This window comes from Podarcis vaucheri (assembly GCF_965113315.1).
Source record: "Podarcis vaucheri genome assembly, chromosome: 14".
Taxonomy (NCBI): Eukaryota; Metazoa; Chordata; class Lepidosauria; order Squamata; family Lacertidae; genus Podarcis; species Podarcis vaucheri.
Window position 1 is genome coordinate 18,583,123 of NC_138752.1, and position 27,731 is coordinate 18,610,853.

General features: G+C 45.7%; 2 protein-coding genes across 7 annotated transcripts in view; one reads left to right on the top strand and one right to left on the bottom strand.

Annotated features, from left to right (window-relative positions):
* WDR93 (WD repeat domain 93) overlaps positions 1-18,160 on the bottom strand; it is a 30,682-nt gene extending 12,522 nt beyond the window's left edge. Inside the window, exons 1-12 of one of the 5 annotated variants that reach the window (XM_082198479.1) lie at positions 18,136-18,159; positions 16,140-16,468; positions 15,499-15,709; positions 12,942-13,006; positions 11,058-11,136; positions 8,951-9,123; positions 7,538-7,579; positions 5,893-5,980; positions 4,621-4,804; positions 3,173-3,243; positions 2,849-2,935; positions 1,591-1,722 (exon numbers count right to left, since the gene is read on the bottom strand). In XM_082198479.1, the coding sequence (XP_082054605.1) occupies positions 1,591-1,722; positions 2,849-2,935; positions 3,173-3,243; positions 4,621-4,804; positions 5,893-5,980; positions 7,538-7,579; positions 8,951-9,123; positions 11,058-11,136; positions 12,942-13,006; positions 15,499-15,709; positions 16,140-16,406 (1,399 nt within the window). In that variant the 5' untranslated portion in view covers positions 16,407-16,468; positions 18,136-18,159. Of the gene's footprint in view, positions 1-1,590; positions 1,723-2,848; positions 2,936-3,172; positions 3,244-4,620; positions 4,805-5,892; positions 5,981-7,537; positions 7,580-8,950; positions 9,124-11,053; positions 11,137-12,941; positions 13,007-15,498; positions 15,710-16,139; positions 16,469-17,002; positions 17,163-18,067; positions 18,097-18,135 lie in introns of those variants that run through there. The other 4 variants (XM_082198483.1, XM_082198482.1, XM_082198481.1 and 1 more) reach the window with 4 other exon arrangements.
* On the top strand, positions 11,302-26,834 carry PEX11A (peroxisomal biogenesis factor 11 alpha). 2 transcript variants are annotated; one of them, XM_082198841.1, is made up of 3 exons: positions 11,302-11,594; positions 22,472-22,587; positions 25,096-26,834. In XM_082198841.1, the coding sequence occupies exons 2-3, from the start codon at positions 22,491-22,493 to the stop codon at positions 25,650-25,652; spliced, it is 654 nt and encodes a 217-aa protein (XP_082054967.1). In that variant the 5' UTR covers positions 11,302-11,594; positions 22,472-22,490; the 3' UTR covers positions 25,653-26,834. The 2 variants fall into 2 exon arrangements, with proteins under 2 accessions (XP_082054967.1, XP_082054966.1); XM_082198840.1 differs by lacking the exon at positions 11,302-11,594 and adding an exon at positions 18,253-18,426.
* Positions 26,835-27,731: the final 897 nt, after the last annotated feature.

The following is a 27,731-nucleotide window of genomic DNA, read 5'->3' on the forward strand; positions in this document are numbered from 1 at the left end:
AGGAATGACAGCAGGATCCTCCTGGCCAAGATAAGACAGATGGTTTCTACTAGACTGGCTGATAGGTGAGTGGGTGTGAGCTGACAGCAACCATTCTTCACATCTGAGAGCCACACCTATCCAATGCTTGGATTTTGCAATTTGCTGGCCAGCCCACATCTATCACATGCTGTAGCATATTAGAAGATGTGTTTCTTTATATTTCTTAGTTTACCCACTTGTTCCCAGGCACAATTCAAAGTGCAAGGTTTTATTTATTTAAAGTGTCTTTTATCCTGCTCTTAAGCTAAAAAGGCTCCCAGAGTGGCTGGCTTATCGTTACATGAGATCGGTAAAAACAAGAAGCGTGCTCACCTACAGTCTAATAATCTAAAATACATGATACGAAAGGGAAAAGAAAACTAATAAAGCCACGCACCAATTCTTAAAGTTACACAGGAGTTATTATAGTGGCTAGCTGGAATGGAAACAGTTCAGGGAGAAGAGAAATCAAACAAAGCTGGTCTCCTGTCAGAGCTGATGGAATGGCCCTGTTTTTCCCCTCACACTGCTGAAGCCTGACCTACAAATCCTTAAACAACCTGGGTCCAGAGTACTTGGAGGTTCATGGCTGTTGCGTGTTTAGACCTTTAAACCTCCTCCTTAAATTAATTCAGGCAAGACTCAAATTTTGGTTTGGTTTTTGGCAGAATTTAGGCCACAACTTTATTGATTGCAGCAAGTGACTGGTTGCATAGGCTCTGGTTTGACTAGCTCCCTGCACTGTTGCAGGTAGCGCTGACCCAGGGCACCAGCATAGGTCAGCCTATTGTGAACACCTGGATAAGTGGAAAGCCAGGAACAGGCTATCTCCGCCACCCAAATGCTCCCCTGGACTGAGGCACGGGCACAACCCGCTCACAGGGGTTGACCAAACCATTGAGTCCCTGAATTCCTTTAACGGAATACCCTTCACATAGGGATGGCAAGAGCGTTTTCCCATCCCTATCACCTGAACCAGAGCCTATCCGCAACCTTATGCTGTGACTATTTGCTATGCGGCAGGCGAAATCCAAATGGCAACAGCCAATCAGCCAAGTGGGGAAATTCCTGCTGTGCTCCTGTCTCAATGACAGACGGCACACGACGGCATAGCAAGGTCAAGCACACAAGCCCTAAATATAGGGAGAGGTGGGTGGGTGTTCCGATGAACGTACCGAAAGAGGAAGCTCTGGGTCACATGCATAGGTATATATAGGTCCCTTGGTCCGTTTAGACTGCGTCCCATTGGCCTGGCTGAACCCTACATTAAGGAACCTACCAATCGGGTGTTGTGGCTATCCAAGCGTACCCACCCACAATACAGGGTTAGGTTGCCAGGTCTCACTGCAACATGTGCCCTCTTTAAGGGAGGACTCCATTTCCCACATGGATTGGCCCAATCATTAAGATCTTTGGACACCATGCTCAGGGTGCTACCCCCACCAGGACATTTTTGGTTGTGGTGCCTCATTTCTAGAACTCCCCTTTTTTAAATTCACCAAGTGCCTTCGCTTATGGTTGGCAAGGGAATAGCCCCATGGCAATCTCATGAAAACTGGCAAGGCTCACCAATAGATTTTTCCCAAACCGTAATGGTTCCATCTTCGCAAGCAAAAGCCAGGTAACAGGAGCAAGGTGTGACGGCTGAGTACGTGAGTGGAGAGGCACAGGGCCAAACCATGTCCGGTTTTGGATCAGAATCTGGAAAGGAATGAAAGAGCTTATGAATGATGGGGCCTGCAGGAAGGAAAGAGACAGTGCCTTTTGCTTAGTGCTACCCTTCATTTATGCACTGTTTCCCCCCCTGTGCCTCAGAGCACCAAGGTGGCCAGCATGCTGAACCCAGCCTCATATTGGAAAGTGAGCAAGGTCCCAACTAAAAAGGATTGGCAACTTAAGTGGACAGAATATGCAGAACTTGCAGATTGAACATATAGAATAAGAGAGGAAGAAGAATGTATGGTACATTTAAAGAAGACTGGAAAACATTTACTGAATATATGGAAAATAACTGTATGCAACTGAAAACGCTGGCAGCATTAAGATAAATTCAACAGAGTAAATAATTTTTGGTGGATGTAAAATGGAAAACTCATTTGAATGGTTATAGTAAAATATGCAGGGATGTATGATATGTAAAATGAACCATGGAAAGAGAAGAAGGGATGCCATTGTATATTTTAAAGTTTGTAAAATGTTTATTTGGAAATGTAAAATTAAAAATTTAATAAAACTATTATAAATAAAAGAATCCAGCCTCCTATGAGTTGCTATTTGGCCCTACATCTTTTTTCACACTGAGGGGGTACCCTGCCCATCTGACTAGGTTGCCCCAGCCGCTCTGGGTGGCTTCCAAAAGAAAATACAAAACACAACAGTATGCCACCACCAAGAAGGCCCTCTGCCTGGTTCCCTGTAACCTCCCTTCCCGCAATGAGGGAACCACCAGAAGGCCCTCCGAGCTGGACTTCAGTGCCCAGGCTAAATGATGGTGGGGCAGGTGAGAGGTTCCTTCACGTACACAGGGCCAAACGGCTATTGTGGACCCGCTTACATCATGCCAAGGGTCAGAACTACACTGCCAGACAGATTAGGCTTATGCCAAAACTGGCATCTCTGAACAGCAATATGGGAACACTAGACATTACAGTGGAGAAAGCAGCAAGGGGATGGGAGCCCACAAGTGGCAGGAGTAGGAGGCCGAAGCTCAGCTTAAAAATTCCACAGTTCTGTTGCAGATATGACCAGAAGAGTCTTTCTGGGATGGATCATGAGGAGGTTTGACAATGCACATAAAATTGCAGCTGTTACTTGCACACTGCATTACCAATTTTCTCCTTTGCTGGGCGACTGAGAAAGTAGTAGCAGAGGTTGTGGCTCCTGCTCCAGTGAATGCTGAGAGCAATGGGCATATCTGGAGAACAAGAGAAAGAGAAGGAAATAAATAAAGGGCCAACGGGGAAGAAAGGCACTTCAGAACCCCAGCAGCTCCCTTCTCCCCAATCCTGGGAGCAAAATGAGAAAGCCAAAAACAGAGGTGGGTGGGCCATGCAAATTTCAAATCCCAGACACAAAGTTCCAGGTTCCCCACCTAGTTTTGTTCAGGCATGCCTCTCTAATTCTGCAGAAGGAACTTCCACAGTACAATTACCTGGCTCAGCTCTGAATTCGGTTCCAACAGGCAAAGTGCGGCCAGGCAAGTGAAAATGGAACATAGCATTGCTGAAATGGCGGCCAGGGCGGGGGGGGGGGGGAGGGAGAGAGAGAGAGAGAGAGAAAGAGAGAGAATAAATCATTTTAAAACATATAGGATATATATAAAGGTTCGGGGGGGGGGGAGATAGTCAATGACACTGGTATAAGTAATGTTTGTGCTAAACCACCACAAAAAGCAACAACAAACATTGCAATGTGACTTCCTGTTAAAGTATACATTATACTAGGGGCTTCCACCCACATGTCCGTTCACCTACCTGCCAACACCACATGTCCGTTCACCTACCTGCCAACCCCCACACCTGGCCACCTCCTCCTGCCTAATAATAATAATAATAATAATAATAATAATAATTTATTTATACCCTGCCCATCTGGCTGGGTTTCCCCAGCTACCCTGGGCGGCTTCCAACAAAATATTAAAAATACAATAAAACATCAGGCATTAATAACTTCTCTAAAACAGGGCTGCCTTCAGATGTCTTCTAAAAGTCAGACGGTTGTTTATTTCCTTGACATCTGATGGGAGGGCGTTCCACAGGCAGGCGCCACTATTGAGAAGGCCCTCTGCCTGGTTCCCTGTAACCTCACTTCTCACAGTGAGGAAAGCTCTAGAAGGCCCTTGGAGCTGGACCTCAGGCTGAACGATGGGGGTGGAGATGCTCCTTCAGGTATACTGGGCCAAGGCCGTTTAGGGCTTTAAAGGTCAGCACTGACTCTTTGAATTGTGCTCAGAAACGTACTGGGAGCCAATGTAGCTCTTTCAAGACTGGTGTTACGTGGTTCCGGCAGCCACTTCCAGTCACCAGTCTAGATGCCTTTGCATCTGACCAAACCCCATTCCTTTTACACCTTACCCACCACCTCACCTATCCCCCTCACAGCTCAACCCACTTCTCCTCACACATTTTAAAGAAGGGGGAGGCACTTCAGAGAGTAGTTTTCTGAAGCGTCTCCCTCCCTACATTAAACTACGCTGCAGCTGCATTTAACAGAAGGGGAAGGCACTTCACAGACTGGTTTGCCATACTGTTCTGTGAATCATCTCCCCCCGCCCCTCCGTTAAATGGCTCACCTGGGCTGCCGGCTGCCTGCACTTCTCACTCACCTGCATGCCGTCCCGCTGGAGCTGGTGTGGCCACCTATCAGCAGCCACGTGAACTGCAGCGTGACGACAGCCTTACATTCCTATGTATATAGAAAGAAATCAAGCCACTAATTAATAAATTGTCCCGTGAACCCAGGGTGGGCTGGAGGTGAATCTTTCCAGATTTACTATTTTAGCAGAAATAAACTCTGTGGGTCTTGCTGCTCCCAGGAGCATAACAAGTATAGAAGATGGAAATAAATGTTAGATGTAATTCAACCCCCCCCCCAACTCACCAGGGTTTCTCCTCCTTGATCTCTAGCTCATCTTCTGTCTCCAGATACTGTTGGAAAGTGCTGCTAAATATTGCCTCCTGCCGCTCCCATTGGCTTTCCTTGAGCATATGGTTGTATCCCAAGCCAGTCACACTGCCATCATCACTCTTCATTAAGGCTTCATAAGGATGCTTAAATGTGCTTGCTGAGTTTAAATGTATACAAGACAGTGTTAGAATCGGTCAAGGGGTACTTGCCATGAAGAATCCTTGTCTGATACGCAGCAGGAGCCAGTCACAAAGGGCTACGTCATGTCCTACCAGCCTAGACAGGAAACCTGTTGCAGATTTGCACATTGTATTCTCACTGTTCATTTTTTAGAGAGAGAATCCTCCCCTCCTAATAGCCTTTAATCAGGGAAGGAGAAACAGTAGGCACCAATTGAAAACATTCTATTTTCTTTCGGTGCACTAAATGCTGTTCAGTATAGCAGACCGGGTTCTGCAGGGATTGCAAAGACAGACCAGCTCTGGGCTCTGATGGCCTCTGCTGGTCAATGCTGGTAGTGCTCTCCATTTCTGACAAAGGAAACACTCCCTGTAAATGGTGGAAGAGGCGCTTGAGAAAGTTGGAGGAAGTGCATGAAAAGTCTTAATATTTATGTCCCCACCTCCTGCAGGCTAAGGAGGTGCAATGAACATGCCTTGCCAAATGACAGCACACCCCGAGTTCCCATTTCATTCCAACTCCCCTTGCTATTTTATTTTTTTAGATTGTGTGCCTGGAGGCAGGGGCTTTCTTTTTAAAAAAATAATAAAACTGTACCGCTCCAAACATGCATTACTTATCCTTTGTGTAAAGAAGGTGGACAGAAAGAACTTTTTCTCCCTCAGCATATTAGAACCTGTGATCAGCCCATGAAATTAAACAGTAGTAGCACATTCAGAATGAACAAAAGGAAGTATTTCTTCAGTGTGCAAAGTTAAGACAATGAAATTTGAATGTCAGAAATTGCTTTAGAAGGGGGTTGGACAAATACATGGAGGGCATCAGTGGCAACTAGTCACAATGGCAAAATTCAAATCCCAGGACCAGAGACAGCGTACCACTGAACACCAATTGTGGGGAACCACAGCAGGAGAGGGTTGTTTTATTTATGTACATTTTAGCTGGTCCTAATACATGCATTTATCACACTATTTTTACATTTTGTATTTTTACTGTTGCACTGTTTCAACAAAACACAGAAACAGAAAAGACAGGTAAACAGAAGAGGATAAGGAGAGTTCATACGTGCAAATGGTTTGGGTGATCTGATCTTCAGCAACAGAACAGGGGGAATCAGCCTCGATTCAAGCCTGCTTAGAAGCACTTGAGGATCCTGTAATGAAGCAGAGAGGCAATTCTAAACAATTCCACTTTCAGAGTCCACTTCCCATCTCGCCCCATACACTGAGATTTTCCGAAGCCAAGCAATTTCTGGCTATCCTCTTTGGAATGTTAACCAATCACTTGATACGAAGACTGGGGGACCTCCTCTATCCTACAATAAAAGTGGCTGGACTCCAAAAATAGTGCATGTGTCTCATAGCGTCACTCCAGGTCCAAGACACAGGGCAATGCATGGTATAAGCATTGCACTCATCTAAAGCAAAAATAGGGGCCAGAAATTAAGGCTGCAAAGTCCAAACCAGCCCTGGAATGGCTGCTGGCTGCTCCCCCCTCCCCCACAAGTTGTCAACCAAGAAGCAATAATGGTGTAAAGGAGTAGCATTTAGGAATATGATCTTCAGGTTTGTTGCAATTCTGCCTGTCTCACAGCAAATAAATGGTTAATTATTTCATAAGAGGCTTCCTTTACAGATAAGCTGCAGCGGGAATTGGCTGACTTCCACCTTGCGTGGTCTACTTTTTTTGTTTACTAGCATTTCCATGATCCAGTGATGTGTGTTGTGTTTTTCATACAAGATGGCATGTTCAGAATCTCTCAATAGTTACGGCATAACTCATCTGTGTTAAAGGACCCTGGGCGCATCAACCAACACCCTTCACTTCAACTTAACAGTCATGGTTTCCTCCAAATAATGCTAGGAACTGTAAAAAAGGTAAAGGTAAAGGCAGCGGCGTAGCGTGAGTTGTCAGCACCCGGGGCAACGCAAGTAATTTGCGCCCCCTAACCCGGGGCAAGGCAACTAATTTGCGCCCCCCCTAACCCCTAACCTGCGAGTTGCCGCTGGCGCTGCTGCCCAAACGACGCCGCTTGCCCGGAGGAGGAGGGGGGCAGAGAGGCGAGGTAAATGCAACGGCCCAGCAGCTGCAGCAGCACCGGCGGAGGCGGGGCTGTGAGGAGGGGCTGCCTGGCGCGTCCTCCGCGGCGAGCGCTGAGAGCCGCTGCCTGCCAGGCGCCTTCAGCCCGGACGCGCGCACAGCTTGTCGGTTCCGCGAGACATGCGGCTCCGCTACAGCCTGCGCCCGAGGCTCTTCGGCGACTCCGGAGGCAGCGAGCGCGCCCCACCCCAGATGTTGCGCCCGGTGCGGCCGGCACCCCTGGCACCCCCCACGCTACGCCACTGGGTAAAGGACCCCTGGATGGTTAAGTCCAGTCAAAGGCAACTATGGGGTTGCGGCGCTCATCTCGCATTCAGGCCGAGGGAGCTGACATTTGTCCACCAACAGCTTTCCAGGTCATGTGGCCAGCAACATTCTGGCGCAACAGGACACTGTGATGGAAACCAGAGCACACAGAAATGTTATTTGCTTTCCTGACGCAGTGCTACCTAATTATCTACTTGCACTGGTGTGCTTTTGAACTGCTAGGTTGGCAGGAGCTGGGACAGAACAGCGGGAGTTCACCCCATCATGGGGATTCAAACCGCCAACCCTTCAGATCGGTGAGCCCAAAAGGCTCAGTAGTTTAGACCACTGTTAGACTACTTACCACCTCTTCAGCAACCAATCCTTGGATTTCCGGAGCCTTCTTCTACAGAACCAGAAAAGGCAGCAATTATTATATACACACTGGAGTCCCTCTAACATACGTGATGCAGGATACCCCAATTTCACCTAGGACCACTGCAGCTCCCTCAGCTCAACAAACCTTTAAGACTTGCTAATTCCTGCTCCCAGTGAAAGAAAAGGAAAAGACACAGGGAGCAGGTGGTAATTCCTCCTTGAAAGAGGAGGAAATGGGGAACATGCAAGCCCATTTCTGAAAGGTTTGCTTGTGCTAACGCTACAAATGAAGGGGCAGCACATTCATGGGTTTGTGGATCTCAGCATTTCTTTATCTGTTATTTTATCTGCACACCAGTCAAAGAGAAATATTTTTTGATCAAGTGGTTCATAGAAATAAATAATTTCCAGGCATGCCTATCCACAATAGAAAGACTACTTGCTCGTGAGAAGAGAACTCTGAAACATTGTCATTTGGCTTCACTGAATACAAATTTTCTGCCTCTGAAAAAGTTTGGAACATACACCTGTGTATAAATGGTATCGGGACAGAAAAGAACTAAAGACAAAACTCTCTTGAAGAACTACAGTGGAAATAGGGCGCCCATTTCCCTTCAAATGATGTTGGACTCAGTAATGTTCATTTCTGAGTTATTTGCAGATCACTCTCCTTCCCAGGCTGAGAGGGAAAATGGCGAAAACAGGATATTCAATGGGACGGTGTGATTTTTGCAGCTGCTTTTAAAGTTGCAAAACAATGAAGCACGGGACGGAGCAATGGGGAATTTCTGAAACAACAATGGGATATTAGCTCCGCCCAAGGCATGATGGAGAACAGCAACAACTGGGAAAAGATAGATATAATATTTTACAAGGACAGGATAATTGCCACACACAGGAAGAACAAGGATATAGTTTGAATGCTTCACCTGCGGGTTTATAAATCATTTGATGTGTTGATACGAATGGAAGTCATTAACATTGTTATTTTGACTGTAGTGTAATTGAAATTAATAAGGTTTTTGGAATGCAGAAATAAAGTAAACCATCAATTCTAGAATGTGGGGGGGCATCTAAATTATATAATTTGGCATCTGAATGGTTGCTATTAGTAATTGTATTATAATTTTGCATTGTTATAATGAGGCTACTATTGGATTGTTGTAACTGAAAACTAATAAAAATTATTATCAAATTATGTCGGACTAGAACTCCCATCGTCCCTGAACACTGGTCATGCTGGCTGATGGAAGTTGGAGTCCAACAACATTTGGAAGGCCACATTCATTCATGTATTCATGTGTTGATTCATTCATTCATTCTAATGACAATTGAAAGGTCATGGAGGGGAAGGGCACAAAAAACTTTTGAGGGGCTAGATATGATCCATAGGAATTACATTTTTTTTATCCACCTCTACCCCAGCCTTCTCTGGCAGGGTTGCCTGGTTAACTTTCATGTCCTTGGTGTTTGCTGGAGTTGTAAGTGCGACATTCTGGGCATTTTCTGTTTCTTTTAGCCAAGAATCCTTAGGCAATCGGTAGATCTCCAGCCAAGCCTCCGAGCTGCCTGCTGTGAGAAAACAGAAGAAAACAGATGAAGCAATGGGGAAGGAGAAGAAAGGTCTCTTAGTCAAGCAATCTTTCTAGTTTTGCTCCCTAAAAGGCAAATTCCTGCTTACCCTTGGCCACTTATACATAGTATGTCAGGAGATACAGATATATAGGCATGTAAGTGGCTCTTAAGGTTTTGAAGCATATGAGGAAGGGGGGAGGAATCTTACCAAAACACACAAAAAGTCACACACATTCAAAGTATCCATTACCCAATATCTGAAAGCATCCTATTTTGAAACCTCAAACCCTATTGAGAAAGTTTCCATGTCAGTGCCATAGCCTGGATTGTGTCACAAAAACTCTGCAACTAAGTCATGCAATATGCTGATGCAGTTACTTGCCAGAATTCTGGTCCTTTACCATCCAGATTGATTTATTCTTTTTGTGATAAAGTTCATACATGTAAATACATTCCACAAATATACCCAACAGTGTAAAAAAAACTATGCTGAGGATCAGAAACCCCGATGGTTTGATAAGGGGTGTTTTCTAAAGCTTTTTGAGGATGCTTCTTCTAATAGTTTTATATTAGCAGAGTCGTATATTCTCGGTGAAAGCCAAAGGAAATGGAATCGACCTCTGTAGGGAACAGAAACAACTTCCTCACCATATGCGTGACTGACTTACAGTGCAATCCTATACATGTCTACTCAGAAGTAAGCCCCACTGAGTTTAACGGCACTTACTCCCAGTAAGTGGATAGAGGTTTGCAGCCTTAAGGAATGAACAGGAAAGGCCTGTTGTATCCATATACCAGAGGTAGGGCCTTATTGGTGGTGACCCCATATGTCTAGAATTCCATGAAGGCCCTAACTGGTCTCTAACTGGTCTTCAGTTAGACCTACCAGCCGCCAGTGTGGTGGGACAGAACCCCCCCCCAAACAGCAGCATTGTTGCAGCTTGCCTTGAAGGGGCTGAGGCAGGGCAGAACTGAGTATAAGCATGTGCAGATGTACCAGTGAGAGCCCCAGATTGCTTAGAAACTTATTCTTATTATTATTATTATTATTATTAGCCCTTTCACATCGATTTTATGCAGGTGCCATATGTTTTAATTCAGCAGCAGGGAACGTGTGGCCACCCATATGTTGTTGGACTTCAACTTCCATTAGCTCCAACCAGTGTGGCCAATAGCCAGAGATGAAAAGCGTTGTAGTCCAAGAACATCTGAAGGCCACCGGTCCCTTCCTCATATTTTAATTGATGAGGCTTTTTTATTGAGATGTATTGTGATTATAGAGACCCGGGTGGCGCTGTTGGTTAAACCACAGAGCCTAGGACTTGCCAATCAGAATGTCAGCAGTTCAAATCCCCACGATGGGGTGAGCTCCCATTGCTTAGTCCCTGCTCCTGCCAACCTAGCAGTTCGAAAGCACGTCAAAGTGCAAGTAAATAAATAGGTACCGCTCTGGCGGGAAGGTAAACGGCGTTTCCATGCACTGCTCTGGTTCGCCAGAAGCGGCTTAGTCATGCTGGCCACATGACCCGGAAGCTGTACGCCGGCTCCCTCAGCCAATAAAGCGAGATGAGCGCCGCAACCCCAGAGTCGGCCACAACTGGACCTAATGGTCAGGGGTCCCTTTACCTTTACCTATTGTGATTATAATGACTATTTCTGTAAGCTATCCTCTGAGGACTTGGTCCCCCTGTTTTTAAAGCTATAAATATGTATTTGAAAAGTTACTTGTCTGCGGAGAGTGGTCTGGATTTTTTATTTGGAAGATTAGACCGAGTGGGTGCAGTATCACAAAACGAACTACCCAAAACACATTGTGGTAAAAAGAGAGATTCCAAAGGGAAACCTGAAGGATATAAAAATATAAAAAGTGCCACTCTCCAGCCTGCAGGTTGCAACTTGTCTGGCTAAGTTTGACAAATGTTGAGACTTGCCTTGCAGCAGAAAGCCTGCATAATCAGCCCCGCGAGAGAGTTCCAGTGCAACACATGTATTTCGCTTACTAATATCTTCCTGCCAAAAAAGAGATAAGAAGATGGTAAATATATATTCTGAAATTAGAGCGGGCTGGGCTTGTGGAAGCTGGAATGCCAAGTCGGGAAACCTGATCTGGCAGGTTTGTTGCAAAAGAAGCTCTTTTGTCATTTATGTGTTTGACTCTGAGCACACCACCTTTCATTAGAAGACTCTGATGAAGAAACCTTGATGTTCTGCCAGGGAAATGCACAATAAAGCATACGTGGCTTTATCACATTCATCATTGCCTCCAGAGTTCAACAGAAGTAACTCATTTTAACAGTTGGACTTGGCTGCAGATAAGGACTACACAGTGGGGAAAGCTGTGCCTATTGATTTTCCGCCTGCCGCTGGACGGTTGATGAACGCAGAGGACCTCATTCAGGAAGAAAGCTGGCATCAACAGGAAGGTGGACCATCAAAACACTCAGCCCAGAAGTGACAGTTCTATGCAGGTAATGCAGAGTATAGGCTGGCTGCAAGAGGCTTGGAAGGATAAGTACAGTCAGGGCTGACACATCCAGTTTTGCTGCTTGAAGCAAAATGAAAAAGCAGCACCCCACCCTCTCCGCTGCTAGTGGAGAAGCAAGCCAGCGCCGATTTCCAGTGAGATCTCACCAAAATCTGGCGAGATCTCTCACACTCTGCGAGATCTTTCAAAATTTCAGCAAAAAAGTGCCAGAAATTGGCAGCAGAGGCAATGGGGTGAGACTTTCTGCTGCCCAAAGTGGCTGCTTCATCTTGCCTTGTAGGTGGGCCAGACCTCAGTATAGCAGATATGTAAAACCTTGAAGCAGCACCAGTCGGGACTTTTAGCATGCATGCATAAAGTCAACAATAACTGTTGACATAGTACAACCAAAATTAAGTCCCATTAATATTTACGGGAAAGGATATGCTAATGGTTCAATTTTATACACACATACTAAGTAGCAAGCAACAACAACAAAATCCTTCCAGTAGCACCTTAGAGACCAACTAAGTTTGTTATTGGTATGAGCTTTCGTGTGCATGCACACTTCTTCAGATACACTGAAACAGAAGTTACCAGACCTGTCTATATAGTGAGAGGGTGGGGAGGGGTATTACTCAGAAGGGTGGTGGGAATGGGTGATTGGCTGATAGGTGTGGTAAACCTGTTGACAACCGTTAAGGACTGCAATTGGTCTTACAGGAAAAAACAAGGGGTGAAATGGCTAAAATTGGCTTTATCATGTATGTATCATGTAGCAAGCCCTCCTGTACAAATCCTGTACAAAGTCAGACCTACTTTGGAGTAAAGATGCATAGGACTGAGTCATGCATCTCTTCCACTGGCATCTGTGAGACTTCTTATGGTTTAAGTTTGGCCGCTGTCGGTCATTCACATTTAACCTCATTTTACATTCAGACCGAGCCAAAGCATGTTTACTCAGATGGCCTACTGAGTGAAATGGGACTTGTAAGTAAGCAAGTCCAAGTAAGCATGCAGAAAGTTGGGGCACTGTTTTAGAAACACCACTGAAAATATAAACACCACTGAAAATATAGGTCTTACTTCCAAGTAAAGCATGACCGTTATCAGGCTGTATATCAAATAGTATGGGGAAAAGATGTGTGTGTGTGTGTGTGTGTGTGTGTGTGTGTGTGTGTGTGTTGTGTGTGAATAATTATACATATGGATGGATGGAAGTGCCTTTTACTTAGAATTGTACCAATATGGGTACAATATGGGCACAATGGATTGGGATAACTGGGTTTTCCAAAAGCTGAGATTCAGATAACCAGTAACTATAAGAGATAGATATATAGTGGGGACTCACCACTTCATTTATGGCTTTTATAGACAGCAGATTCTCCTTGAAAAAGTAAAAAAGACGAGCAATACCTGGAACACAACAACAGAAGAAATTGCACTAGGATACCTTTTCTTTCATGTTCATTAGCACATCAGGTTTCCTCTTTTCCATTATCCATTAAATGACAAGTCTTATAAATGATCAGTTTTCCCTTCGGAGAGTTCTGAGAGGTGCAAATACTAATTCCTGCTCATCCATGAAGTTCGCTCGTGACCTTGGGCCAGCCACTATCTTGTAGCCTAACCTACCTCATAGAGTTGTGGTGAGGGTAAAATAGAAGCGGGAGAATCGTGGATGCTGTGCCTTGAGTGCCCTGGAGTAAAGGCAAGATATAACATCTGCATAGCTGAGGAGCAGCCCTGCTCCTTTGAGCCCTAGCATCTCATGCTACCCGGCTTGCTGCTTACCTTTGAACATCTCTTACCTGTGACCATCAGCAATCCAGCAAGTCACAAACTGGAGAAGCAATAGCAAAAGGGGGTGGGTTTTATGTAGCAAAGGGATCGCTGTAGTTAAGTGGCAGAGAATCTGCTCTGCATGAAGAAGATCCCAGGGTCTATCCCTGACAACAGCTAAGATTAACTTATCTAAGTTAGCTATGGTCATTCATCTCAGTGGGTATACTCTGAGCAGGACTAACATTGGCTATGATCCAATAGAGATGGTGCTGGTTTGAAACACAATGGAAAGGACCGGTGCTGTCATGCTAAAATCCCAATTCCAACATAGTATGGAACAGGCCTCCTGATGAGATGGTATCTGCAGTTTCATAAGGGAGGAAACATTATTTCAGTTATCCTGGTCCCAAGTTGTATAGCGATTTCTGCACCAAAACCTGCACCATGAACTTAGTTTAGTAGCTGGCAGCCAGTGCAATTCTTCCAACAGCAGGGGAACATGCTGGTGGTATCCTGTCCCAAGTTCAGCTGCTGAATTTTGCACCAGCCCAACTTCAAGGACAACCCTACATAGAAAGCACTGCAATGAATTGCAGTAATCCAGCTGGGAGGTTAATACAGCATGGAGAACAGTAATTGTACTATCTTACTATCTTGGTAAAAGGGAATCCTAGCCACTGAGGTCACCTGAGCTCCAGTCACAGAAATACCGTATTTTTCGCCCTATAGGACACACTTTTTCCCCTCCAAAAATAAAGGGGAAATCTGGGTGCGTCCTATGGGGCGAATGCAGGCTTTTGCTGAAGCTTGGAGAGCGAGAGGGGTCGGTGCGCACCAACCCCTCTCGCTCTCCAGGCTTCAGGAACACATCCGCAGCCTAGGCAGCCCTGCGGGAGGTCCCGCAGGGATGTCTAGGCTGCGGATAGCAGCCTGCCGCCCAGCACGAGGGGCACCCTGAAGCAGAGCGCCCCCGCACCGGGCAGACATCCGCAGCATGGGGAGCCTTGCAGGAGTTCCCCGCAAGGCTCCCCATGCTGCGGATAGCAGCCTGCCACCCGGCACGAGAGGCACCCTGAAGCAGAGCGCCCCCCGCGCCAGGCAGACATCCGCAGCGTGGGGAGCCTTGCAGGAGTTCCCCGCAAGGCTCCCCACGCTGCGGATAGCAGCCTGCTGCCCCGCAGGGGGGGGCGCCCTGATGCAGAGCGCCCCTCGCACGGGGCAGACATCGGCCAGCCCCACAAGCTCGGGGGGCAGCAGGGAGGCGCAGCACCGCCATCCCGCTGTTCCTCGACCTGGTTCTGTTTCCCCGACCTGCTTTGGGGGGGGGGAAATAAAGGGGAAAAATTTTCCTTTATTTCCCCCCAAAAAAACTAGGTGCGTCCTATGGGACGGAGCGTCCTATGGGACGAAAAATACGGTAAATCCAGGAGCACCTCAGGGGAAGTATATCTATAGTAGGCAATTGATCAATTATCCAGACTGGAATTGGTCAGGCAGTGCACCTCCATCTTGCCAAGATTCAGATTCAATTTGCTGACCCTCCTCCAGCCTACCATCAAGCCCAGGTGCTGGTCCATGGCTTACACATCTTTCCTAAATTAGATGATACACAAAAAAAATAGAGCTGGGCATCATCAGCGTACTCATCACACCTTACTCTCTTATTTGAAAAAGAGAATGGTTGCTAGCGTGGGGGCAGTTTCTTGCAAAATCCGAGTCATGCACCAGTTCTGGCACAGAACTGGCTGAATGTGGGTATCCAAGTAGCAGGACAACTCAGACATATGACTACAGAGCTGCTTCAGTTGCCAAAATTAAGCTGAAAAAGACAATAAACAACATAGTCTCAGGCAGGATTTGTGCTTCTTAGTTGCCATGAAAGCACAGGGAGGTTTTCAGAATACAACCAGGCAACAAGAAAAGGCATGGGGCCACTATGTGATCCCGAGCAAGCCACTTTCTTCCTTTAGTTCTCCCTTCTGTAAAATAGAAACAATACAGATCCCTCTCACAGGGTTGATAGGACAAACATAACAGAGGCCTGAGCTCCTCATAAGACAGGTGGGATAGAAAATAGTGTAGAAAACATAATTAATTTGCAGATGGGTGTTAAATATACTTACCCAGCTCATCCACTGAACCAATGAGATAGGAGCTACTGCCAAAGTTTGAAACCTTGATGGCACAAATCTCAACGTTGGCTGCCTCCCAAGCACATACCTTCTCGCATGTGGGCTTTTCACATGTGGGTATGCTGAAGATAGATAGTCCCATAGAAAAGCCAATGAAGATGAATTCTCCAGCGGCTACCATGCAGTTTGCCCTTCCCTCAACCTGGGAATATGGAAAGTGAAGAAAGCACAATGCCCAGCTCAGCAATTAATCCCATTACATGCATTAATGCACTGCTGATAAATATTAGTGTTATTTTCAATGCTGCCATATTAATAACCACACTAGCCATTTTGCACACATGTTAGTAGCCTGTTAAATAACCACCACAGTCTGTGCTTACTGCAGTTCATTTCCCTCTTACCTCACCATCCCACCCACTAACGATCATGTGTATATTATATGCCTACCACCTCAGAAAAACACTTCATACATATGGTGAAGTAGTTTCTAGTCCACAAAAGCTTATGCCATAATAACTTTGTTAGCCTTTAAGGTGCCACAAGACTCTTTGTTATATCCTACTGAATTCATTGGGGAGCTGCTGCTAAGTAAGAACTAATCATCCCACAATTTGCCCGGGAATGAGTACCTGGAATTCAGATGAAGGTGGGTACTTTGGGGGCGGAACCTTCGGCTGCCTGGTTTCCTGTAATGGTTGCGGCCCCTCAACAATTTCCCAGGTCCGCTCAAGCAAAAGATTCACCAGTTTATTGATCATCCGATAAGGCTGAGGCAAAAAATCAAGGTACTCATATGGATCTTTCAAGTATATGTCCTCTTCTTCATCTTTCTTAATCCAGTCCTTTTCAGTGGGTGAAGGTATGTCCAGGGGCTGCTTCCGGAGGAAGACGGGCATTTTTGTGCCACTTCTATTGTCCCTCTACAAGCAGTTTGGCAGCTTTGAATATTAAGAAAGCCCTGTAGTAAAATATAATCTGATTATTGATCAGGTATTTCCCCCCACTCAAAAGCAGTTCATTATATTTTGAGAAGCAATACCTGCTTCATACCACAACCAAAAGGGAGGGTGAGGACAGCACTATGGTGCTGAGGTCCAGCATTTGGGCTTCCCATAGGCATCAAGTTAGCCACCATGAGAACAAGATGCTTAACTAAATGGGACTTTCATCTGATCCAGCATAGCTCTTCTTATGTTCTGCTCTACCAGAATAGAATTCAGTGTGACTGTGTTCCTCACTAGAAAGCAAATATGCCCCTGACTCCTCAGAAGTAAAGTTCAGGAGAGTCTTGCTTGATAAAACAGATAAGACAGTGCTCTCCTACTAGGGATCCCCAGCAGATGTTATTCAAAGGCATGCTGTCTCCAACACTAGACTAATAACTTTATCATCCAAATGGATACTCAAGTGGGTGAAACCCTGGATCAGTTGCTTTCCCTCAGCTTAACCTACCTCACAGGGCTGTGTGCAGGTGTGTGTGTTTTATAATCACCTTATACACTAAAGGGCTCCAGAGAGTGTAGATGGTTTCTCCTCCCAGTTGAATCTGCACAACCACCCTATGAGGTAGATTACACTGGGTGTGCCTGTGTAAGCAGTCCAAGGTCACACAACGAGCTTTATGGGTACGTGAGGGATTTGAACCTGGATCTCCCTGGACCTAGTGTCATAATAAGAATTATTATTATTATTTATTTGTATCCCACGCATCTCACTGAGTTGCCTCAGCCACTCTGGGCAGCTTCCAATATATATAAAAACAAAATAAAACATTAAAAAAAACTTCCCTATACAGGGATGTCTTCTAAAGGTGTTTTACACACACACACACAGAGAGAGAGAGAGAGAGAGAGAGCGCTTTTTTTTCCTTAAAAAATGTTTAGGGGTACTCTCATTTTGACACAAGAAAATCCCCATTTTATAGTTCAAATTGGGAAAATTAAATACAGTAAATGGACAAAAGTACAAAGATTCACAAAATGTTTAGGGGTTTGTGTCCCCCCCCCAGAAAAAAGTACTGTAATATATAATTTATACTTTTCAGATTTATACACTTTCACTGATTTCAAAACTTGACTTCCTCCCCCGACGTCTGCAGTTCCTTAAATTTATTTTTAACATCTTCTGCATATCCACATTAACTTAATTTGTTCATTTATTCATCTTCTTTAAGTATATACACTTATGAAACTGCAGGTTATTGCAATAATCCCGCCAATGTTTTTAATCTCTTTACAATTTATCTGTAAATATTCAATAAACCATTCTAAAGGTTATATAGTTCCTCATCTCCACTCTTACTCTCAAACCAACTGGCCCCATTAAAAAAAAAAGTGCATGTGAGGAAGATAAATGTGTTCGTGTGTTTGTGTGTGTGTGTGTGTGTGTGTGTGTATATATATATATACATATACATATATATATATATATATACACACACACACACACACACACACACGGTGCTGAGCTCCAGAGACATGTTAATGAATCTTATTAATTGATTTCACAATAACAAATCACAACCCCTTACTCCGCTTTCCAAACCCCAGCCCCGCACTTATACACGTGTACACACACGCGCGCACACACACACACACACACACACACACACAAAGCACCCTGCACCTGTTTCCGGAAGTTGACACGTTGCCATAGTAACCCAGACCCGGAAGGAAGGAAGGCCGGCCGTTTTTGAGAGGCTGGGCTATCTACGGTCGGAGAGGCGGGGCTAACTCTGACCACGCCCACTCCCCGAGAGCCGCCAGCTGATCGCACAGGTGGCGCGTTGCGGGAAGTTCCGTGTCGGGGTTCCGAGCTGCTTGGCCGCCGTCCGGCGTGGAGTTTGCCGCCGCCTTTGCAAATGGAAGCGTTTGTGCACTTCACCAACCAGACCCAGGGTCGAGATCGGCTCTTTCGGTGAGGGGGGAAGGAAAGAGGCGAGTGGGTGGGCGGGCTGAATGGCAGGTGTCCTCCAAAAGTTTTGCTTTTGTTTGAGCTTTATTTTGCATTTATTGCTAAAGGCACTTTTAAGGCGGTGTTCAGATAGAGTTGTCGATTTCGCAAGCCTTTCCCACCACACCAAAAACAGAGAGAGAGAGAGAAGCAATTGTGCAATCCTATATACTCGCCGTGCTTTTTTTCTAAATGTTTAGGGGTACTCATTTGGACTCCTATATACTCGCCGTGCTTTTTTTCTAAAAGTTTAGGGGTACTCATTTGGACTCAAGAAAATCACCATTTTAGAGTTCAAATCGGGGGGAAATAAATACAGTAAATGGACAAAAGTACAAAGATTCACAAAATGTTTGGGGGTATGTGTACCCCCAGGAAAAAAGCACTGTATGCTCAGTAGTAAAAGGTAAAGGTAAAGGTACCCCTGCCCGTACGGGCCAGTCTTGCCAGACTCTAGGGTTGTGCGCTCATCTCACTCTAGAGGCCGGGAGCCAGCGCTGTCCGCAGACACTTCCGAGTCACGTGGCCAGCGTGACAAGCTGCATCTGGCGAGCCAGCGCAGCACACGGAACGCCGTTTACCTTCCCGCTGGTAAGCGGTCCCTATTTATCTACTTGCACCCGGAGGTGCTTTCGAACTGCTAGGTTGGCAGGCGCTGGGACCGAACAACAGGAGCGCACCCCGCCGCGGGGATTCGAACCGCCGACCATGCGATCGGCAAGTCCTAGGCGCTGAGGTTTTACCCTATGCTCGGTAGTAGCTCCCGTTGAACTCAGAAGGACTTACTCCCTGGTAAATTAGGTTGTAGGATCTCTGCCTTAAGTATTGCATACAACTTCATAGAAATGAAATGCAACCCAGGGACACCCGTCTGAACCAGGCATAGGCAAACCCGACCCTCCAGATGTTTGGGGACTACAACTCCCATGATCTGTCCAGTGGTCAGGGATGATGGGCGTTGTAGTCCCAAAACATCTGGAGGGTCGAGTTTGCCTATGCCTGCTCTAAAACATAAGGGGTGTCCCCTGCCTGAAACCCTGGAGAGGCTGCTACCAGTCCGAGTAGGCAGTAGATTATTATAGAATCATAGAGTTTGAAGGGAAGCCGAGGGTCATCTAGCCCAACCCCCTACAATGCATGGTGCCTTTGTTCCATATCTTTAGGTGCCAGCCAAAAACATTCCTCTTTTCCTAGGCCTTTGGCAAATTTAACAATCTGTGGTCCACAGCTGTCCCTGGGTAGGTTCAAACTGCCAACCTTCTGGTTAACAGCCAGACCCATTGTGCCAACATACTGAGCTCGATGGGTCAGTGGTCTGCCTCATAGAACAAACATAAAATACTGCCTTCTACTGAGTGTAACACTGGAGCTAGGAAAACTGAGGTTCAAATCAAGTCTCCACCCCCGTCATTCAGCCCAGATACTGAGGTCCAGCTCCGAGGGCCTTCTGGCGGTTCCCTCCCTGCAAGAAGTGAGGTTACAGGGAACCAGGCAGAGGGCCTTCTCGGTGGTGGCACCCACCCTGTGGAAAGCCCTCCCACCAGATGTCAAGGAAATAAACAACTCTCTGACTTTTAGAAGACATCTGAAGGCAGCCCTGTTCAGGGAAGTTTTTAATGTTTGATGTTTTATTGTGTTTTTAATATTCTGTTGGGAACCTCCCAGAGTGGCTGGCGAAACCTAGCCAGATGGGTGGGGTATTAATAAAAATAATACTAATAATAATATCAACATGAAGCTCACTTTGGGCCAGTCACTAGTTCTCAGCCTTGCCTATCTCATTGGGCTTTTGTGAGGATAAAAATTAGGCATGTATTGTCTGAGCGTCAGGAGGCGGAAGTGGCTTATAAAAGAAATTGATTATAATTATTTTTGAAACTGCGGTGCTCTTGTCAGCAGCAGTTTAATCTGGAGCAATGAACAGCTGATCTCTCGATCTCTCTTCTGTGAAAACCCAATCATGTGAGGACCAGCAAAGCTAGTTATGTTTAGCCTGGAGAAGAGAAGTATTCACATATCTGAAGGGCTGTCGTGCAGAAGATTTGGCAGACTTGTTGCCCTGTGTGGTGGATGACCCTTGCTCCGAAAAGCGTGGTCAAAATTAAAGGGTTCAGGAACTCAGACCAGACCGAATTTCATCAAATCATGCACAGACTTTACTAAAAGAAAACTCTACAAGAGAGGGCGGGGAAGCAAATCTGTTATGATTGCATTTTTATGAGAAGCTTTTTGAACCAACATGGAAACCATTACCAACTATTCTTCAAAATTCACACTCCTTTGATTTTGCTGGTCTCCCAACAGAAAATGTACACATCAATGTATATATCGGGGGAACGTGTGCATGAAAATACATTTACTGGTGAAAGTAACACATAAGCATGCAATACAGTGGTACCTCAGGTTAAGTACTTAATTCGTTCCTGAGGTCTGTCCTTAACCTGAAACTGTTCTTAACCTGAAGCACCACTTTAGCTAAGGGGGCCTCCTGCTGCCGCCGCACCACCGGAGCATGATTTCTGTTCTCATCCTGAAGCAAAGTTCTTAACCCGAGGTACTATTTCTGGATTAGCGGAGTCTGTAACCTGAAGCGTATGTAACCCGAGGTACCGCTGTATATTGGAGGGGGAGGGAACCGCCTGCAAAGATGTGTGTCTTGGTTGGAACGGCATACAAAAACAGGTAAAATTCACGTGGAAAAATACTGGTGGATTTTTATGAGGATTAAAAAACAAAATAACAGCCACAAATTTCCGGAGAAATGTGGAGGACTCAACCTAAGGCTGGAAAAAAATGAGAAAGTTAATAGAAGTCAAAAAGGACAGGTTCATCCATCCCTGGTAGTGCTAGAAAAACAGGAACGCAGCTGATGTGCGAAGCAGCCGAAGGGAGAATGCTGCCTCACTTAGTCATAACTCAGTAATAGGGCAAATTCTTTGCACACAGAAGGTGCCAGATTCAGTCCTTGGTATCTTTGGGAGGTGCTGAAAATGCTCCTGTCTGAAATTCTGCAGAACTGGTGCCAGGCAGCCTTTGCCAACCTGATGCCCTCTAGATATTTGGGAGGAAACAAAGCACAGTCCCTGGCTTAGAGTCGCACCTCAATCGGGGGTCATGGTTTGTTTTCTAAACAGTCCAGGAAGGCACATCAATAACCTTGGTTTAGAACAATGTGTGAACTGGGCCAGACTTTAGGAAAGAAATGAGAGTCAGGGAGATGCTTGCATGCTCCAAGCCAACACATTTCAAGAATACCTGCTCTTACTCTTGGGTGTTTGCTAATAATATATATTTTTAATTTATATATTTTGATTCATTTACATACCACTTAATCATTTCTAGGTGCTGGACATAAAAAAAACAAAAACAACCCACAGAAAATGGGTCAATAAAACAATACAAAGTTAGAAGGAAACCAAAGACCACCTTTCAATGCTTGCTGGAACAACAAGCCTATAACCAATAACCGTGTGTCTGAGGTTGAGCAAGGAGGCTGGCTGTTTGATCTCAATTGGGAAGGAGTTCCACAGGCACTGAAAGAATGGCTTCTAAAAGTTATGAGCCATGGGATACCATCAAGGGACTCCACAAAGATCACAATGAATGGGCCATGATATAAGGGACCCATATGAGCAACCAGTGTAAGTTTTTAATCACCAATGCTGTGTACTGGCGGTAGTCTGTCCTCATCAAACGCAGCATTTTGCACTAGCTGGAATTTCCAGATCAGCCACAATGGTCGCCCCACACACAGCATGTTGCAGTAATGGATTCTTGATTATAGTGTGTGTGTCCTTGTGTGCATGTTCACACTGCTTGAGTTGCCTCCTAAACCAGGAAACATAATTGTGTGCGTAAGGATATTTTGTGAGCAGTCGCCCCGAGGAAAAGGATAGTTCTGCCCCTTTGATGCTTCCGCCTTAATTTAATTGTGGGAGAGACAGTCCTGTCCCTCTGCTTTTGCCTGTGATGTGAATTGGGTTCTCCGTGTTTTTCCTCCCCATTCCAGAGCAACTCAGTATGCATGCATGCTGCTTAGCTATATGTTAGAGCATAAGACCAGCCGAGAGGAAGTGATAATGAAGCTCAAAAACCTGGAGGCGAGCATGCGCTCCGGCCGCAAGTGTAAGTATGTTTTCTTATAAGGAAATACTGTACCAAAAGAGAGAGAGAGAGGCACGTCTTTTGTAGGCATAATCTGAGGATGGGGAGCAGAAAAAAGGACCAGTTGCAAATGCACAAAAGCAATATATAATTGAAACAGATCACAAATGATGATGAAAACAGCAGAGCCTGTGTTGCTGCACTTGAGCTAGTTTGGAGTCCTGTTAATTGAAATGAGAAGAGCACATGCTTATAATTCTTCATAAGATCTATCAAAAATGGTCTGTTGTAGGGGTGGGGGACCTTTGAAAGCCCAAGGTCCACATTCCCTTCTGGGCAACTTTATGGGGGCCACATGGCAGTGGTGGGTGGGGCTAGAGGCAAAATGTATGTAAATGTATGTATGTAAATGTTATCTTTGTACCATAAGCTAGTTGGTACACACCCACACAACCCCACTCCAGCCAGCCAAGCACAAGGCATTATCAGAGTTCAAGGACACGCTCCAGACAGGCAAAAACAACCAAGGGGGGTGCAAAGCAGGACCAGTGAGGGGTATGGTCTGGGGACAGTATCAAAGGCTAAATAGAAAATTTTGGAGGACTGCATTCAGCCAATGGGCCTGAGATCAAATACAACAGAGGTTTTTGCAAGGTTTTTTAAATTAAGTAATTTGCATTAATTATATGTGTGATTTCATTGATGTAGACATGATGTAGACATAGTGACTCAGGCTGCATTTCATCCACCCTTATACCTGGAAATGCTCCATTTGAGGAGGACATGCTTGCAAATAAAATCCTATACATCCTCCTTTGCTTTTGCACAGTTTCAGCATGTCACCTTAATTGGCTTTTAATAAATAAATTGCTCAACATGTAAGTAAGCAGTGTACACTGGGGGGGGGGGGAGCCAAGTGGTTGAAATAGTTTTTAAACCCATGACTGATTCCCAAGGGCAGATCTTGCCTGTTAGCTTCCTTCTAAAACTGTGTGGGAAAGGCGGATGCTGTGCTCGTCATGAAAATGTGCCCTGTTCCAGAGATCTGAGCCCAATTCTTCCTGTATAAGAAGAAGAAGAGTTTGGATTTGATATCCCACCTTTTACTCCCCTTCAGGAGTCTCAAAGCGGCTAACATACTCCTTTCCCTTCCTTGCCCATAACAAACACTCTGTGAGGTGAGTGAGGCTGAGAGACTTCACAGAAGTGTGACTGGCCCAAGGTCACCCAGCAGCTGCATGTGGAGGAGCGGAGACTCGAACCCGGTTTCCCAGATTACGTGACTACCGCTCTTAACCACTACACCACACTGGCACTGGATATCTCCTCCAATATCCAGCGTTATCTGGTGGGCTGTTGGTACCCAGTGTGAGGTACATTGATGGATCTTGGATTAAGTTCCTATACCAGAAGCATCCATGTCTGTTGACTGGGTGATGAGGTTTGAGGGTTTTGTTGTTGTTTTCATTCAAACAGTGTATAACTTTTATGAAATAGGAAAACAAAAAATGAAAGCTGCTTTATCATTTGCTTGTTGTTGACACGTCCACTTACCGTACCTTTAACGGTCAGGCGGCTTTTCGGCCTAGCCTCATCCCCATTCACAATCTGGCAGTGACGGCTTGGTGGGGAGTGCCCAGCCAGCAAGTGTGGTCTCCTGGAGGATAAATTGAGGCCTGCCCAGCCTCTTCACCTCGTTCTCCTTGGCGGAATACTTTTTGTGCAATAGGTGTGCAAGTCTACCCATCTCATCACCTTTTGTATTGCTGAAGCCATGTAGTAAATCTGTTTTGTTTTTAAGTACTCTTCTGCTCTGGTTCGCCTGAAGTGGCTTAGTCATGCTGGCCACATGACCCGGAAGCTGTACACCGGCTCCCTCGGTCAATAAAGTGAGATGAGCACCGCAACCCCAGAGTCGGCCACGACTGGACCTGATGGTCAGGGGTCCCTTTACCTTTACTTTACTCTTCTAAAGACCCTAACTTGCGTTATGTGTTGCTGTTATATATTGTTTGCTTGCCTGCAACCATATCCAAGAAGCTGATATTTAGAAGACCGTAGGACCCTGTCCATCCAGCCAAATGATGGAGTGTAATTGGGATAATAAATGCGATTAACTCCAGCCAGTTCCAGGTGGGATTTTGTGGGTGGGGTTCACTCACAAACCATCAAATTCAGGGTGTGCTGTTAAAGTGGATTTGGCACTCTTGTGCAACCAGCTGGCTTCGTGTGCGTGTGTTTTTGTAAGCGCTTTCCCTACACATATGTATATACATACACACAAGATATGTATATTTGTGGTAAGGAAAGTAATGGGAAAATCCCCTGAAAAGTGTGTGTTGGGGAAGATAATTGCTTTACATTATGTCGTACAGTCACCCCCACAAAAACATCAGAATGTATGCTCAGTGAACGGTGGCTGTCGTATAATCTCCTGTGCAAACTTTGAGCAAGCAAATTGGGATGAAAGCTCAGTAAACAGGCTGTCTGGAAACAAGGCCCTTCTAACAATTTTGGGTTCTCTTGCAGTGTTCAGGCTTGGTAACATGCTGCATGCCTTCGTTTCGGCCAGACACACCTCCCAGTTGCCAGATTTGGTTCCCCGCTGCTGCCTGACTGCCTCCAACCTCAACCGTGTCCTGTACTTCATGTGCGACACTGTCTTGTGGGTGAAGAGTGTGGGGCTCATCTCGGATATCAACAAGAAGAAGTGGCGCAGCCGGGCGACCAAATACTACTACTATTCCCTGCTGATAAACCTAGTCAACGACTTGTATGAGCTCTGCTGGCGCATGGAGCAGGCCGCACGGAAAGAGAAGCTTCAAGGGGACTCATCTCGGCTCCAGAGCTTAACTTCTCTGGCAACTAGTGGCCTGCAGCCATTTCTCCTCCTCCTCTACATCACACTGAAAAAACATCCTCCTTTGCTTCTGGACACGGTGAAGAACCTTTGCGATCTCTCTAGTCCGTTGGACGTGCTGGGAATCTACAAAACCAATCCCGGAATCATTGGGCTCTGTGGCCTTATCTCCTCCTTGGTGGGGATCCTCACCATCGCCGTCCCACAATTGAGACTGAAGCATTGAGTTTTGACACTTCCCTGATGGCTTCCATTTTGCAGAGCAGTCCTTTGGATATCAAGCCCAATTGGGTGGGCTTCCTCTGTCCTGTCAGCGGACTTGTTCTCTGCCACTGCCTTCGTTTCCGCCTCTTTCCTCATATGGTTTTGCTGCCCTTCGATGGGAGACGGCATCAATCAGTGATGGCATCAGAAAGAGTGTGCCGGATTTATGTACAAGCTAAACAAGCTATAGCTTAGGGCCCCACTCTCTTGGGGGCCCAAAAAAAATTTAAAGGGGAAAAAAACCACTGGGTGTACTTTGATAAAATACATACTTTGTTATGTGCAAATGGCTTTAGATACCTATTAGGTCCATAAATTAACATATGCCATCTATTCCGCACAAAAAACAGCAACAATTTGTTGTTGACAAAGGACAGCTGGACATATAAAAGGCCCCATTACCTTCAGTAGCTTAGGGCCTCATCAAACCTAAATCCAGCTCTAGGAAAGACTGAAGGAAATGAACTTCGGAACTATGTAACAAAGAATGTGAAATTGTACAGTCAAGATTTGGGTCTGAATGTAGAAAAAAATGGCCCGCGGCCCGCATGAGACTTTGGCTGAGGGCAGTCAGCGGGCTATGTCCAATGTAGCACTAAACAGATATTCTGATCTCCCCCTCTCCTCCCCTGCTCACCCTTGAAACCTATTCTGGGGGCTTTCCCTAACCTTCCAGAGCAGATTTGGGAATGGTGAGGGGGGATGTAGAATCCTCTAGCCCTAATCCTTACACTGAAGTCTTGTTGAATACCACCCAGTTTATCTTTCGCTGGAGAACTGAAGTTGGTTTGGAATCATAGAATCACGGAATTGTAGAGTTGGAAGGGACCATGAGGGTCATCTAGTCCAACCCCCCTGCAGTGCAGGAATCCTTTGCCCTTGAACCCATGACCCTGAGATTAAGAGTCTTGTGCTCTGCCAACTGAGCAATCAGAGGGGTCACATCTCAGGCTATGGGCGCTTTCACATCTGATCTAGTTTTGCAAGTTTTTTTGTTTTGTTTTTTAATCGCTCCAAAAACTTGCCAAGCTGTTTGACTAGAGGCTATAGTGGGAAAGCAAAGCCTTGTAAAAAAAAAAACCAACAACAACAAGACTGTTGTGTGTACAACTTCATTTTATCCAAATGCTGCTTCCAGTCAAACAGAATACAGTGGTGCCTCGCAAGACGAAAATAATCCGTTCCGTCAGTCTCTTCGTCTAGTGTTTTTTTCGTCTTGCGAAGCAACCCTATTAGCGGATTAGCGGCTATTGAAGGCTTAGCGGCTATTAAAGGCTTAGCGGATTAGCGGCTTAGAAAAGGGGGGGAGCGAAAAAAATTGGAACACTCGGAAGACGTTTTCATCTTGCAAAGCAAGCCCATAGGGAAAATCGTCTTGCGAAGCAGCTCAAAAACAGAAAACCCTTTCGTCCAGCGGGTTTTCCGTCTTGCGAGGCATTCGTCTTGCAGGGCACCACTGTATATAAAAGTGCAAAACCTAGTTCACCTTTTGTATAATGACATGAGTACGCATACTATGAGGAAACCATTTGACTCTTTGGAGAGTGGGGAATTTCTCCCCGCACCCAAAAGATGTGAAGGCATGGGGGGAGGCAGAAAAATGTGTTGTGGAAAACAGTGTGGCTACTGACTCTTGATATGGACTCTAAAAAAGGTAAAGGGACCCCTGACCGTTAGGTTCAGTCACGAACGACTCTGGGGTTGCAGCGTTCATCTCGCTTTACTGGCCGAGGGAGCCAGTGTACAGCTTCCGGGTCATGTGGCCAGCATGACTAAACTGCTTCTGGAGAACCAGAGCAGTGCATGGAAATGCCGTTTACCTTCACGCCAGAGCAGTACCTATTTATCTACTTGCACTTCGTGCTTTCAAACTGCTAGGTTGGCAGGAGCAGGGACCGAGCAACGGGAGCTCACCCCGTCAGGGGGATTCAAACCGCCAGCCTTCTGATTGGCAAGCTCTAGTTCTGTGGTTTAACCCACAGCACCACCTGAGTCCCTTTATGGACTCTATGACTGCCCAAATACAGTTGTACCTTGGAAG